Consider the following 13,774-nt stretch of genomic DNA (forward strand, 5'->3'; position numbering starts at 1 on the left):
TAAACTGAATCAAAACTCGTTTCTTTTATGACACCAGGCGTAAATTATTATTATTATTTTTTTTTTTTTACAAACAAATAGTGATAATGCCTAAAATAAGGTAAGCTACTGGTTGAGCTATTATACACATTATTGTTTTACTCCTATTTCAATGTTAGTTAGCTTACAAGCTACCCAGAGAGAGAGAGACTCCATTCAGGAGTCGAGCTACTGCTTTAGTAAGCATGCAGATGCTGCTATTCAAATCATGTTGTCTCGTAGCTCGGATACTTCATGGGATATTGCTGCAGCGGAAGTGCGCAGCAGGGAGAGCAGGACTGATGAAGAGGATGCTGAAGAGGACGCACACTTTCCCACACAGAGAACAGTCTTCTTCATGGGCAGTAAAGCAGGGGTATGCGTATGCCTGCAGCATATCACTCTAAACACTCAGGCCTACTTGAAGTAAAGCTAGGGTTTGATAATGTTTGAAAATGTATGTGCTAGTACCAAACAATTGAACTTTTCAGCCAACACAAAAACATTTTACAGTACACCTCTGTTTTAGGGTAAGACAACGGTATTACTGCGGTTTCTTGATAGGTAAGTTTAAGATGTGATACTGTACATTTGAAGTTTTTGAGAGCTTTCCTATCACCTCACATAATGTTTCTGTTTTACCCTTTAAACCAGAGATGAGGCAGCTAAACCTACTCTTGCACTGGAGTACACTTTTGGTAGACGTGCAAGAGGGCATAATATGGTATGGGTATTGTCCTCGGTTTCTTACAGAAAGAAAAAAATAATTTCTATTTAATTGATATATAAAAGTATGTTTTTCTCCTCTTTGCAGCCTAAAGACATCGCTCACCTGTGGGAACTGGGAGGAGGAATTTCCTTATCAGACCTAGTGCAGATTCCCATCACGGCTGACAATGTCAGGTTAGACTCGTAAACATTGTACACTCAATCAGGCTGGGTTTACATTTAACTCAAATTAATCTGAGGTAGTTTACACGTGGAAGCTTATTTAAAAATAACAATAAATTATTCAGACTTTTCTTCTCAGAATTGGGAGTACACTTTTGGTAGACGTGCAAGAGGGCATAATACGGTATGGGTATTGTCCTCGGTTTCTTAAAGAAAGAAAAAAAGAATTTATATTTTAATTGATATATAAAAGTATGTTTTTCTCCTCTTTGCAGCCTAAAGACATCGCTCACCTGTGGGAACTGGGAGGAGGAATTTCCTTATCAGACCTAGTGCAGATTCCCATCACGGCTGACAATGTCAGGTTAGACTCGTAAACATTGTACACTCAATCAGGCTGGGTTTACATTTAACTCAAATTAATCTGAGGTAGTTTACACGTGGAAGCTTATTTAAAAATAACAATAAATTATTCAGACTTTTCTTCTCAGAATTGTACGTTTATTTCTCCTTATTTTGAGTTAACATCTTGCAATTTAGACTGCTTTCTTGGAATTCTTGGATATAAAAAAATGTATATCTTGCAATCTGTGTTTGTATCTTGTAACTTTTTTTTCAGATTTTTTTTTTCAGTTTACATTTCGCAATTCCTTTTTTGCACCACAAAATAAAAATTTTAAAAGGTAATTGCAATGTTATCTCACAATTCAGATTTTTTCCCCTCACAACAATTGTGAATTTATATCTCATAATTGAGACTTTTCTTCTTTGTCTTTTTACTTTTTGAGCTGTACGTTTACATTTCGCAATTTTGATTTTTTTTTCTGAGTTTACATTTTACATTTTGAATTCTAAGTTTACATTTTACAATTCTTTTTTTCGCCACCTACATAAAAAAAAAAAGAAAAACATAATTGGAATTTTTTATTTCACAGTTTAGGCTTTTTTCTCACAGTTGTGAGTTTTGTATCTCACAATTAAGACTGTTCGGTTACACTATTTTACACTATTTTAAGGTGTCCTTGTTACAGTGTAATTGTACATTTAAGTACTAAGTCATATTAATTAGCTACATGTATTATGCAATTATGCCTAATTTATTGTTATTAGAATAGTAAGTACATGTAACAAGGACACCTTAAAATAAATTGTTACCGACTTTTCTTAGAATTCTGAGTTTATATCTCACAATTCTGGATTTTTTCTCAGATTTCTGAGTTTACGCTGCGTAATTGATTTTTTTTTTGCCACTGAATAAAAAAGGTAATTGTGACTTTTTTAAATCTCACAATTCAGACTTTTATCTCGGAAATATAGAATTTTTATTTTGTGGTGGAATAATTCAAATCAGATGTGCTTGTTTTTACAGTTCTTTGTCTGTAGTACTTGTTCTGGATGTTTCTAAACCCAATGCTCTGTGGGAGACCGTGGAGAGGCTGCTGGATTCCGCTCGAAGTCAGGTGGAAAAAGTGTGTGCCTCACTCCAAAAGACAGGAGAATCCAGATCCGGCAAACAACGAGTCCCACGAGTCCTCCACAAAGACTATCCGGTGTGAGAGAGTAACATAAATGCTATAAATGAAGCTTGAAATCGAGTGTTTCAGTCTATTACATGAAACAGCCTCTTTTCAACAGGACAGAGAGCTTATCAGCCCTTTCCCTGTTCCTCTTCTCATAGTTGGAAGCAAGTTTGACATCTTTCAGGTAAAATCTCATGTTATACAGCCTGCATTCATACTGCTGTCTGTGTTTTAAATAGTATGCAAAAGAATGTAATATGCAACAGTTAACATGTCAAAGCATTACCTTTTTTTTAGTGCATCTTAACTATAAAATCAACTCTTAAAAAAGAGTTCTATCTATCCATCTCCTTCTAGGACTTTGATTCAGAGAAGAGAATGGTGATTTGTAAGACTCTGCGCTTCATAGCCCACTTCTATGGAGCCTCTTTAATCGTAAGACTGACGTCATACTAAAGAATTTCAGAATGCGGTTTGAAAATGATCATGGATCATAACCTACAGAAATATATAGCTTCATAAAATCAATAACTGAAGAACTCTAAACTGACATCACCCTTCTATGGCATAACTAAGCTTTACTAAATCACCCATTTAGCATTTCTGTTTTTCTGGTCAGTGTTATGTTTGTATGATCTATGACTCTCCACAGCTCACCAGCAGCAAGTCAGAAGCCACAATGTCTAAAAGCAGGAGTTTTGTTAATCAGCTGGCATTTGGGACTGAAAGACCGTATGAACCTTTCATTATTTTCTTGTACTTAAGATGCGGGATATTCTTCATTACTAAAGTTTATTAGTCACAGTATTATAAAATGGTTTTCTCTTCCATTCTATTAGAAAGTCGGTCTCTACTGACCCCAGCAAACCTCTGGCTATTCCAGCAGGCTTTGACACCTTTTTTTTAGTGCATCTTAACTATAAAATCAACTCTTAAAAAAAAGAGTTCTATCTATCCATGTCCTTCTAGGACTTTGATTCAGAGAAGAGAATGGTGATTTGTAAGACTCTGCGCTTCATAGCCCACTTCTATGGAGCCTCTTTAATCGTAAGACTGACGTCATACTAAAGAATTTCAGAATGCGGTTTGAAAATGATCATGGATCATAACCTACAGAAATATATAGCTTCATAAAATCAATAACTGAAGAACTCTAAACTGACATCACCCTTCTATGGCATAACTAAGCTTTACTAAATCACCCATTTAGCATTTCTGTTTTTCTGGTCAGTGTTATGTTTGTATGATCTATGACTCTCCACAGCTCACCAGCAGCAAGTCAGAAGCCACAATGTCTAAAAGCAGGAGTTTTGTTAATCAGCTGGCATTTGGGACTGAAAGACCGTATGAACCTTTCATTATTTTCTTGTACTTAAGATGCGGGATATTCTTCATTACTAAAGTTTATTAGTCACAGTATTATAAAATGGTTTTCTCTTCCATTCTATTAGAAAGTCGGTCTCTACTGACCCCAGCAAACCTCTGGCTATTCCAGCAGGCTTTGACTCTCTCAATCAGATCGGTAAGATATGTATTGTACTTTTGTTGTTAAAATATTGTTAAACATTCAGTTTTACCTCAATATTAAAAAGGGTTACTGAAATTGTGCATCTAAAATGCACAATTATAAACACAAGTATAAGCCCAGTTACAATACACTATATATTCATTTTTCATCTACTCATATTATATGCGGGTATTCAAAATATTTTGAATTCATTCATCTTCTAGGGCCACCTGTAACCTCTGATGTTGATATCGGGACTCTTCATGCCAAAAACCCCTTAGACCTTTGGAAAAAGGTTTTTGAAAGGGTTTTCCCACCTGAGGTATGGTTTCCTCTGTAAACAATAGTAATGGTTTAATAATGCCTGCCTGACCCCTGACCTTTTTGTCTTCAGAACACCGTAAGGAGCTGAAAGATCCTGCTAAAGACCCTCAGTACAGTGAGCCCCTTATAGACTCTATCAGAGCCCAGAAAGACCAGGTAAAAGAAGCATGTTTAATGTCACTGTAAAATCACCTTTTAGCAAATATTTGTCTTCTAGTAACCTCTAGTCATGCGTATATATATATATATATATATATATATATATATATAACCCCACAGGAAAACTGACTCAGAGTTATTACTGTATTGCATCCATTAACGGATTCTCCAGACTGCTTTACTTTAGAGTACAGTATGTGACTGAGAGTTACCCTGCACCTCACACTCACTGTCCTTCAGTAGCTTCTCACCTACTTTGATTTAGGCTGTTATTGCTGAGTGCTTGGTGATTGCAATAATCAGCCAATATGTGACAGAAGGTTACTATTGCACAGTTTCACTTGCTCAGATTGCAGTTTTTGTACATTAAAATTCTAGAGTAAAACATGTTCAATTATGCTATTATGTAAGATTTAAAAATAATAAAATTTCATAATTGAATGATTTTCTACACAGTAATCAACTTTGAATCAAAAGTTTACAGCATGTTTTTAGAAAGTAAGCCAAATCTAACTTGACTAAAAGATCCAGATTAGATCGAATGCACTTTGGTTAGAATATCAGCCACACAAATGTATCTAATGTATTAGCAACTTTTTTCCTTGTTTTTTCTCATTTCACTCAAAACCCTTTAGAAGATGACATCTGTATTACTGTATTGTACTGGACTTCATTCACTTTCCAATATGTACCATACAGAATGAAATGTCTTTATGTACAAATATTGCTATAATATGTGTAATGGTAGTATGGCTGTTTGTGTTTATCCTTTTTAGCTTATATTGCTTATTTATAGTTAAATAAAATTTGGAGAATGTATTTTTGTAAATAGAATATTAAATGCACTATTTTGTATATTTCCATATCAAAGCATCCCTTGATAAATATCAAATTATTTCAGCTGTATACAACACACAACTCCACTTAATTAAACAAAAACTTGTTTTAATATGCTGTTCCCCCCTTTATTAAGAATATGCAAAATTATGTAAAAAAAAGTGCCATAACAATTAAATTAATTGAAACAAAAATAAATAAAACATACATTAAAACAAAAACAAAAAAATAAAAAACACTGATATGATACACAATGTGTAAACCACACAGGGAAAATCGATGTACCAAGCACTTTATCTGCCGTCCACCCTCTCATACGCTGCTGGCAGACTGTCACACAGGTTGTTTTGTCAGAGGGGCGTCCCACTGGAAAGGCATCTTGTAGTGAGTACAGCGGGATTTAGTGGTGACCTAATCTTTTTAGTGCCCTGAATTGACTACTTCATTTCACATTATGCCTTTGATGTGCAAAATGAAACTGTATCACAAAGAATCAAGTCTCGTCATCCTTAAAAGACTGAAAGCTGAATATACTGGGCACTTAGTGACATCATACATGTAGAAAACACACAAAAAGCCCACTGGATGTATTCTGTCAGCTACCAGTCTGCACTATCGTCTAAGTCTACAGTTACACTATATGCCAGAAATACTCTTCCTACTGGGCTCCTAAAGACAGGCCTAGTAAGTGGTTCAGGTTTACGCCAACATCCTCCTAAAAATACAGACAAGCAGCAGAAGGAAAGAAACAGGCAACAGTAAACGCACACAGAGAGGTGGAACATTTTCGTGAGAAGAAGGCTAGTAGGTATCAGAGCATCATAAAGACACAGATTTCCGTCTATGCAGAATGTTAGTACACACATAATCATAAGGCTGATTCAGCTGTGCTGATCGAGGGAGCATAAAATCGATTTAGCCAGGGTGCAGTTTACCAGTCCATTAGTGCATGCCATGCATTTGTCTGCAAGTTCCCTCTCTTTATGCTTTTGTAATTGAAAGCTACAAAATTTTGCAAAGACTTTCAATGGATATTTCAATTTTCAATTATACAAATTCTTCATTACATTAAAAAAAAAAAACAATATCAAGACCCTTATTAAGCTAATTTAGAATAGCTTGAATGCACACAAAAATGTAACATCTAAAACATTTCCCAAAAATTACAGTTATCTAAATAGACACATTTCAAAATACAATTGCAGAGTTTGCGCATAGTTTGCTGCACTCAGTTTGGCAAACTGTGCAGAACGTGTTATCAAAGAAAGGTAAGCTCAGAGGAGAGCAGACAGGCACTGGAGTTATTTTTGTCCGTTCACGAGGGATCCGTCTGGCAGTTCATTGGGCTTGCTTCCTGTCACATGCAGCTGTGTGTGTTTTGGTGCGGTTTTGCTTAGCCGAGCTAAGCGGTCAGTCCAGATACACAGGTGTGATCCTAAAGGTTACACTACAGGGTAAAACAACAAACAGACCTCATACAGAATCCTGTAGAAGGGCACATAGTACATTATACATACACATATAAGATCCATTCAGGAACAAGTTACAGTTTGTAGTTTTATTAGTCCAGTTTACTAAAAGAAAGTCTTTTATTTGCTAGCGATGGCACTCTCCTCTCCAGTGGGGTGTGTGCGGTTGAAGTTGTGTCCTACGCTGGGTTTCTCTGGGCCAGGGCTGATTGCTGTTAGCGTTGGCTGAGGGGCTCCGTTACTGGGCAGAGGCCCCCATACGCTCTGAGACCCAGGACTGCTTTTGGGTTTGGGGGTGGTTGGACTGGTCAGGCCGAGGCTGGTCAGAGCGTCAAGGGTTCCATCAGGGTCCACCATCACATTTATAACTGCAGGGATAGAGAAACGCATCAGAAAGTGTGTATTTTATTTAGCTACATCTGCATATACTTATTTAAATTAAACAAAAACATCATGAGTGGACTTTGATGTAACAGAAGTTATCTAAATATATATCAAATAATACAAAAAAAATACATATCAGCATATCAGAAAATAGAAATGTTAGAAGATTATTAAGGCAAGCTAAATTTAGCTGCATTGTGCCGCTGTTGCATTTAGTGTAGACATGGTGTAAGTCTTACCTTGAAGCTGTTTTTCTACCCTCTTCAGCTCTGTTAGTATAGATGAAATTTCCTAGATGGTAGAAAGAATAATTAGCAGAAGTACAGATCAATGTGTATTATTGTAAGACATTCAGCATTAAGGAACTTACCTTGTTTGTAGATTTGGGAAGTGGAACTTCATTGTCCAAACAGAGTTTACTCTCAATATCATCCCAGTTCCTGTCTTTGTCCTTGAACAATATCCTTTAAAAATATGAATAAGTAACTATATTACTAAATTGTCTTTTAAATGTTTCAAATAGTAAAAAAAAAAAACACAGAGATAGAAGATTACATTTATCCTTGATATTTATCTATTAGCAGTGACAATTTACATGGGAAAATGCAAAACTGTAATATAAGAAGTAAATTCCTATAGAAAACCACGTCACGTTTTAAAACAGAGCTTCTCAAACTTCAAGAACCTCTAAATAAAATAAAATTCACTGAAACTTCATGATTTCAGAACTTAAGATCTGTATGTTCTTAAAAGGTTATATATATATATATACTGTATATATATACACACACACACACACACATAATCTTACCATCTTAGCACATGAAAATATGTTACTACTCCATTAACTATATTCTAGTCCAAAATATAGTAAAATATAGTACCTTTGACAATGTTGGAAGTAAAAAAAAAGTTAAATAAAACGACTTGGAGTTATTGGGTTCCATTAATTTTAATTACAGTAGGTGTGACACCAATGACATTTTTTATTTGTAAATTTTTTTACAATTATTCAGTGTGAATAATTAAAAACAAAAAAATAAAACAAATATACCGGTATTATAGTATGTATTAATATAGTACATAGTAGGTTTAATGTAAGACTGTTCGATTTCTGTAACATAATTTTCAGCAATTATAAAATGACTGTTTATGTAATTTGGTTTAATGAGGAACACAGTACACATCTATGACTCTATGACTGACCTGATTTTGCCAGCGGTTTTATCTACAGACTGTCGGATTTTGGAAGACAATTGGGAAACCGACGTCAGCAATAAGCTGTCTAGCACCGCCTGCAAAAGAACAACCATCAGGACCGAGTCAATCAATAATTTACCAAACAAACAACATCCAGTCAATAAAGCACTGAGGTAATTAAACTTAATCACATCATATCAGTTTTCACATCACCACTCACACGCCAGGCTACACTGCACAAGACGTTCTCTCATCTGGAGCCACAAACACACACTTAAAAACAAACAACACACCTGAAGTCTGCTGAATTATTCACCTAACACAAATTCTTAAAGACGTGAAAGATCAGGTACATGTCATGAAGTTAAGTGGTTCATACCGGTCTCACCTCATCCCGGTTCCAGGTACGTCTGCGCAGGGCCGCCTGAGGGTCCAGGCTGTCCGGGGCCCGGGGACGAAGCTCCACTGGTCTGCCATTGATCTCTGAGGCTTTGGTGTGAACTACAGGGGGAATCTTCCTGAAGTTTAGACTTTCGTCAAAAACTCTCTCGACCAGCTGCAGAAATGAACAAGAAACGCATTGAGAAGTAGCACCATTCCAGCTACTAAACATGTTGAAAGTGAGTAAGGTGTTTAGTGAAAGGCAGTGAGATGTACCTCCTCTCTGGTGTCGATGGCGGAGCCCGGTGTGGTCGCGGCCGTGCTGACCGTGGTGCTGGGTGCCGTGCCGGAGGAACTGACCGAGTCGATCTCGCCCGCCACGTCATGGATCTCTCGTGCCAGGGTGGCCAGGTCCTTGGCCAGGTCCTGACTGATCCTGCGCACACAGGGAAATAACCTGTAAACATTCAGATGGGTGTCTAGACTAGGGGCGCACAAATACACACATCATGCAAATGACATCACAGACTCACATTAGGTAGTCCCTACTCTACTCATGCACATGCTTATATATGCAAATTAACATATTGTACAGATGACATGCATCACATGCATTATTTATTTACTAGAATTATTATAACATCAAAACATACACTACCGTAAAGTTTTGGGGTGAGTACGATTTTTTGTTTTGTACTTTTAAGCAGCAAGGACGCATTAAATTGATCAAAAGTAACGGTAAAAACTTTTAAATTGCTACAAAAGATGGCTTTTTCAAATAACTTCTTTTCTTTTGCATTTTTAAAAGAATCCCGTAGAAAATGCATCAGGGTTTCCTCAAAAATATTGAGCAGCACAACTGATTTCAACATTGATAATAATAAGAAATATTTCTCGAGCAGCAAATCAGCGTATTAGAATTTCTTAAGTAGCCTATTATTTGACACTGAAGACTGGAGGAATGATGCTGAATATTCAGCTTCGACAACACAGGAATAAATCATCATTTAAAATAGAAAACGGTTATTTTAAATTATAATAATATTTCACAGTTTCACAGAAAAAAATTTCTTTCAAAAACAATAAAAAAAATCTTAATGAACCTAAACTTACCATTAGTGTATATAATATTATAACATGGTAAATACATCAAGAATTGCTCATTACATATGAATTGCACATTTGTTGTATTTAGGTTTTGATTGATGCTAATTATTATGGTGTTGAAATACTGAAATGGTTTTAGAATAACCACAAGGTGGCAGTATTGCTACATGAACAAACAACAAATTAATGGCATATAGGTGTCGCTTTTGTGTGACAAAATAGTGTAAAATCCACAGTATTTTATTCTTCCTTAAAACACATATAAACTTATATTACACATAGAAATTAAAAGTATGAATAGTACTTTTAACATCATGTCCACTCACATTAAGATAGCGTCACCGGTCACAAAAGTAGACTAATAAAATCAGATTTTAGTGGCTTGCCTTGCTGAGATCACATGAGCAGCTGTATTAAACTACTTTGGTCACCCCACAGTTACTGGACACAGTCATTTACAGAGTAAATTAACCACAGCTAACCGCAAACACTGCATTTCTAAGGTCACTAGTAACTAAAAACTTTAGCTTTTTGCTTATTGAAATTTAAATAGTTCAATGAGAACAGGAAATCAGGGGTTAATGAAAGATTACGACTAAATAAAATGTCAAAAACAATATGAAAAAGAGTGAGAGAGCTTGTGATCAGCTTGCATTAGTGTTTGCCCTGCAGCAGTGAATTTGAAGACAGTCTCTCTTGTTGCTGTTCCAGCTGTAACTAATGCTACATGAGGACATCTCCTGAGATAACCGACTATATGCCTGCATGTAACACCAGCACCAAGCTTTTCAAGTGGCCTCGCTTCTCAATGCATTTCCCCTATTCATTTTTTCCACAAGGATTTCAGAAGATTTTTCATTAAAGAGATCTAAACCTTGAAGCACACCAACCGGTTCTGAGATGAATCACAGCCTATGTTTTTTTCTGATTTTCAAAAAATGCTTACTTCAAATCGAAGGAATACAAATACAAGGAATATCTAAGGAACACTGAAAGAACAGTCAAGCATAACATAAAGATAACTACATCATACGGTTTTTGTGTCAAGTAACTGTGGGGCACTTTATTAATATGTGACCCTGGACCACAAAACCAGTCTTAAGTGTAATTTTTCAAAATTGAGATTTATACACCATCTGCAAGCTAAATAAATAAGCTTTCCATTGATGTATGCTTTGGTATGGTATAGGACAATATTTGGCCGAGATACAACTATTTGAAAATATGGTATCTGAGGGTGCAAAAAAATCTAAATATTGAAAAAAATCGCCTTTAAAGTTGTCCAAATAAAGTCCTTAGCAATGCATATTACTAATCAAAAATGAAGTTTTGATATATTTACGGTAGGAAATTTGCTAAATATCTTCATGGAACATGATCTTTACTTAATATCCTAATGATTTTTGGCATAAAAGAAAAATCGATAATTTTGACCCATACAATGTATTTTTGGCTATTGCTACAAATATACCCGTGCTACTTATGACTGGTTTTGTGGTCCAGGGTCACATATGATAATGTGTAAGGACACAGAGTTGATGAGTACCTGGCGATCTCCTCGCTGTGGGCTGTCCAATCTCGTATGTACTCCTCCTGTTCTCTCATCCTGTTCTTGAGGAGGAGACCCCCAGGGCTGGTCGTGACCGGAGCGGGACAACCCAGCCTACTGGTGCGAAGGGTGGTGCCCGGCCGCATGCGAATGTGTTTGGGAGAGTTCCGGTTAGAGCCAAACTCATCCTCGGAGGTAGAGGCATACTCAGGAGGCAGCCGTCTCCACCGGTTAGTGGCTGAAAAAAGAGAGAGGTTTGACTGAAATGTTTACAGAAACACAATTAATAATGAACAATAAAGTTCCATATGAATTGAGGGTGCGGTTACAGGTATGCATATTTCAAGAAGGCCTTTAAGAGCAGTTAATGCATGAGTAGTTTTGTCAGTATTACACACACACAGTATCCAAACGCCTTGCATCTCTGTTACATGATGCAAAAATCTTCTTCCCCACTGGCTCAAGGTTTATAAACATGGAAAACATCTATTATTATATTCAAAATTCAAGTACAACAATCTTCTTGATGCTTCAGTTCAAGTTTGTATTTGTACTTTACACTATATTACTGTACACAGTTCTCATAAAAACCTTGTTTCAAATGGGGATGGAGTAGTTATGAACTGTAGTTAAAATTATGTATGAAGAGTTTAAAATAAACCACTGGGCACAAAAGAAGTTGAATGTTGCAGTTACCCTGCAGAAATCAAAAAGCAAAGCTCTTCTGAGCAACTGTCTCTAAAATATGACACTAGCAAGTGATGAAAAGGATATTTGGGATGATGGTTTTGGTTAAGATCTGGATTGGCATTGTAAAGGTTGTGGTTTTTATTCAAAATAAGTGTCCTTCATAAACTCCAGGATGTTTGCGTTTGAAATGAATGTTTTCTTTGCGCCTGCAAAGCTGTTTGCTGTCATGTTGTTTTAACGTTATGCCACCAGGGGGAAAGTGTTTAACATACATTGACCCTCATTTCTTATTGCTCAGCGCTTGCATCAGCATACGAGACACAACTTTGCTCTGATTTTGACTGTGTGGCATTAAAGGACAAACATCTAAGAAGTCATCATTTCAATATTAACATAATTCATTACTCATAGTTCCCTCAGAGCACTGAATCTGCAAATATCCTTAAAATCTTTATTCTTAAGTACTTGAATATTAGTAGGCCAATGTGAAAGCAAACAAACTGAGATCCTTTTCATCACAGCTGAGTTTTTTTTTTTTTTAAAGCATAAATTAAAAAAAAATGAAATAACACCAACACATAGATTGTAATGACATTTAAAAGCATGCCGAGTTTTAGTTTCTACACACACACGCCACACACACACAGCCCAAATATATTACAGTACCCATGGGCTCCTCCTCTGCGAGAATGCTTTCAGGCTCAAGTTGAGTTTCTGTGTAAAATGGGATCTTTATAAATTTCACAAGCATGCAGAGACAGACAATTACAGACAAACATGACTAATGACAGTGATCCAGTCCACATGAAACATCAAGAAAAATGCACTGCTAAAATCTGCTGAATGCTAAATGTCTCACTATGAACTTAGTTAAAACAACTAGACAACTGTGTAGTTTTTATTGGTTGCAGAATTTTTATAGAAAATAGTTATTTTAATGACTTGGAATGAAAATGCACCCTATCGGTTTTCTAAATGGATCTTGATTAACTTAGTGTTAACGGTTCATTTGTGCATTTTAATTTTTTTTTACATTTTTTTTATTTGGAATTTTGAAACAGAATATCATAACTCGATCTTCCAAACTATTTTTTCCATACTATGGAAGTCAATGGCTACCGTCAACTTTTTGGTTACCAAAATTGTGTTCAACAGAGAAAGAAACTCATACAGGTTTGATATGATGTATGAGGGTGAGTAAATGATGGCAGAATTTTCGTTAAGCTAACTGAGACCTGTTATAGCACTTGCATATCATTGCTCTTTTGCTGATTTTGATTGCTTCCATTGTCCTCATTTGTAAGTCGCTTTGGATAAAAGCGTCGGCTAAATGACTAAATGTAAATGTAACTATCCCTTTGATGTTTTTATCGTTCATCACCCCATAAAAAATCGTTCTGAAAGTGATTCTAATGATATTGTTCATGATAGTGTCATTATTGTTATAGTTGTATTGTAGAATTCACAATTCTCCAAAAGTTAGAACAATTATTAACTTTATTATATACTATATATATACAGTATATATACTATACTTTGTAGTTATCAATACAGTAATCATCCTTGGTGTGAACAGCCCTTTACTATTACTGTTTTTTTTTTTAAGCGAAATATTATTAACTTAACAGGGCTGTCCTAAAAATGCAAATCTGAAGCACAGCATTCTGTCCACTAATTTAAGCCCTGCTTAAATTATCTATCTATCTATCTATCTATCTATCTATATATATATATATAT

At 35.7% G+C, this 13,774-nt stretch overlaps 2 protein-coding genes across 9 annotated transcripts in view; one reads left to right on the plus strand and one right to left on the minus strand.

Moving 5' to 3' along the window:
* On the plus strand, positions 1 to 5,660 carry LOC107747586 (cytoplasmic dynein 2 light intermediate chain 1-like). Its single transcript, XM_016562182.1, has 13 exons — positions 1 to 100; positions 262 to 394; positions 548 to 582; positions 673 to 742; positions 833 to 921; positions 2,279 to 2,459; positions 2,545 to 2,613; positions 2,787 to 2,864; positions 3,082 to 3,161; positions 3,881 to 3,951; positions 4,161 to 4,257; positions 4,323 to 4,416; positions 5,586 to 5,660. The coding sequence occupies exons 1-13, from the start codon at positions 87 to 89 to the stop codon at positions 5,658 to 5,660; spliced, it is 1,086 nt and encodes a 361-aa protein (XP_016417668.1). The 5' UTR covers positions 1 to 86.
* Positions 5,381 to 13,774, minus strand: part of LOC107747537 (centrosomal protein of 170 kDa-like) — a 40,100-nt gene continuing 31,706 nt past the window's right edge. For 3 of the 8 annotated variants that reach the window (XM_016562096.1, XM_016562088.1, XM_016562090.1), the window contains 8 exons: positions 12,703 to 12,750; positions 11,344 to 11,584; positions 8,967 to 9,147; positions 8,689 to 8,865; positions 8,316 to 8,404; positions 7,480 to 7,573; positions 7,349 to 7,400; positions 5,381 to 7,093 (listed from right to left, as the gene is read on the minus strand). In XM_016562096.1, coding sequence (XP_016417582.1) covers positions 6,846 to 7,093; positions 7,349 to 7,400; positions 7,480 to 7,573; positions 8,316 to 8,404; positions 8,689 to 8,865; positions 8,967 to 9,147; positions 11,344 to 11,584; positions 12,703 to 12,750 — 1,130 coding nt within the window. In that variant the 3' untranslated portion in view covers positions 5,381 to 6,845. The remainder of the gene's footprint in view (positions 7,094 to 7,348; positions 7,401 to 7,479; positions 7,574 to 8,315; positions 8,405 to 8,688; positions 8,866 to 8,966; positions 9,148 to 11,343; positions 11,585 to 12,702; positions 12,751 to 13,774) is intronic. The other 5 variants (XM_016562091.1, XM_016562092.1, XM_016562095.1 and 2 more) reach the window with 5 other exon arrangements.

This window comes from Sinocyclocheilus rhinocerous, unplaced genomic scaffold, assembly GCF_001515625.1.
Source record: "Sinocyclocheilus rhinocerous isolate Xijiao unplaced genomic scaffold, SAMN03320098_v1.1 scaffold469, whole genome shotgun sequence".
NCBI classification, from domain to species: Eukaryota; Metazoa; Chordata; class Actinopteri; order Cypriniformes; family Cyprinidae; genus Sinocyclocheilus; species Sinocyclocheilus rhinocerous.

What these genes read in the sequence shown, in the direction of transcription:
- LOC107747586 (XM_016562182.1), top strand. An exon ending in TCATGGGCAGTAAAGCAGGG is followed by an intron (nt 395 to 547) that starts GTATGCGTATGC and finishes CCTCTGTTTTAG; the next exon opens with GGTAAGACAACGGTATTACT. An exon ending in TCAGAGCCCAGAAAGACCAG is followed by an intron (nt 4,417 to 5,585) that starts GTAAAAGAAGCA and finishes CGCTGCTGGCAG; the next exon opens with ACTGTCACACAGGTTGTTTT.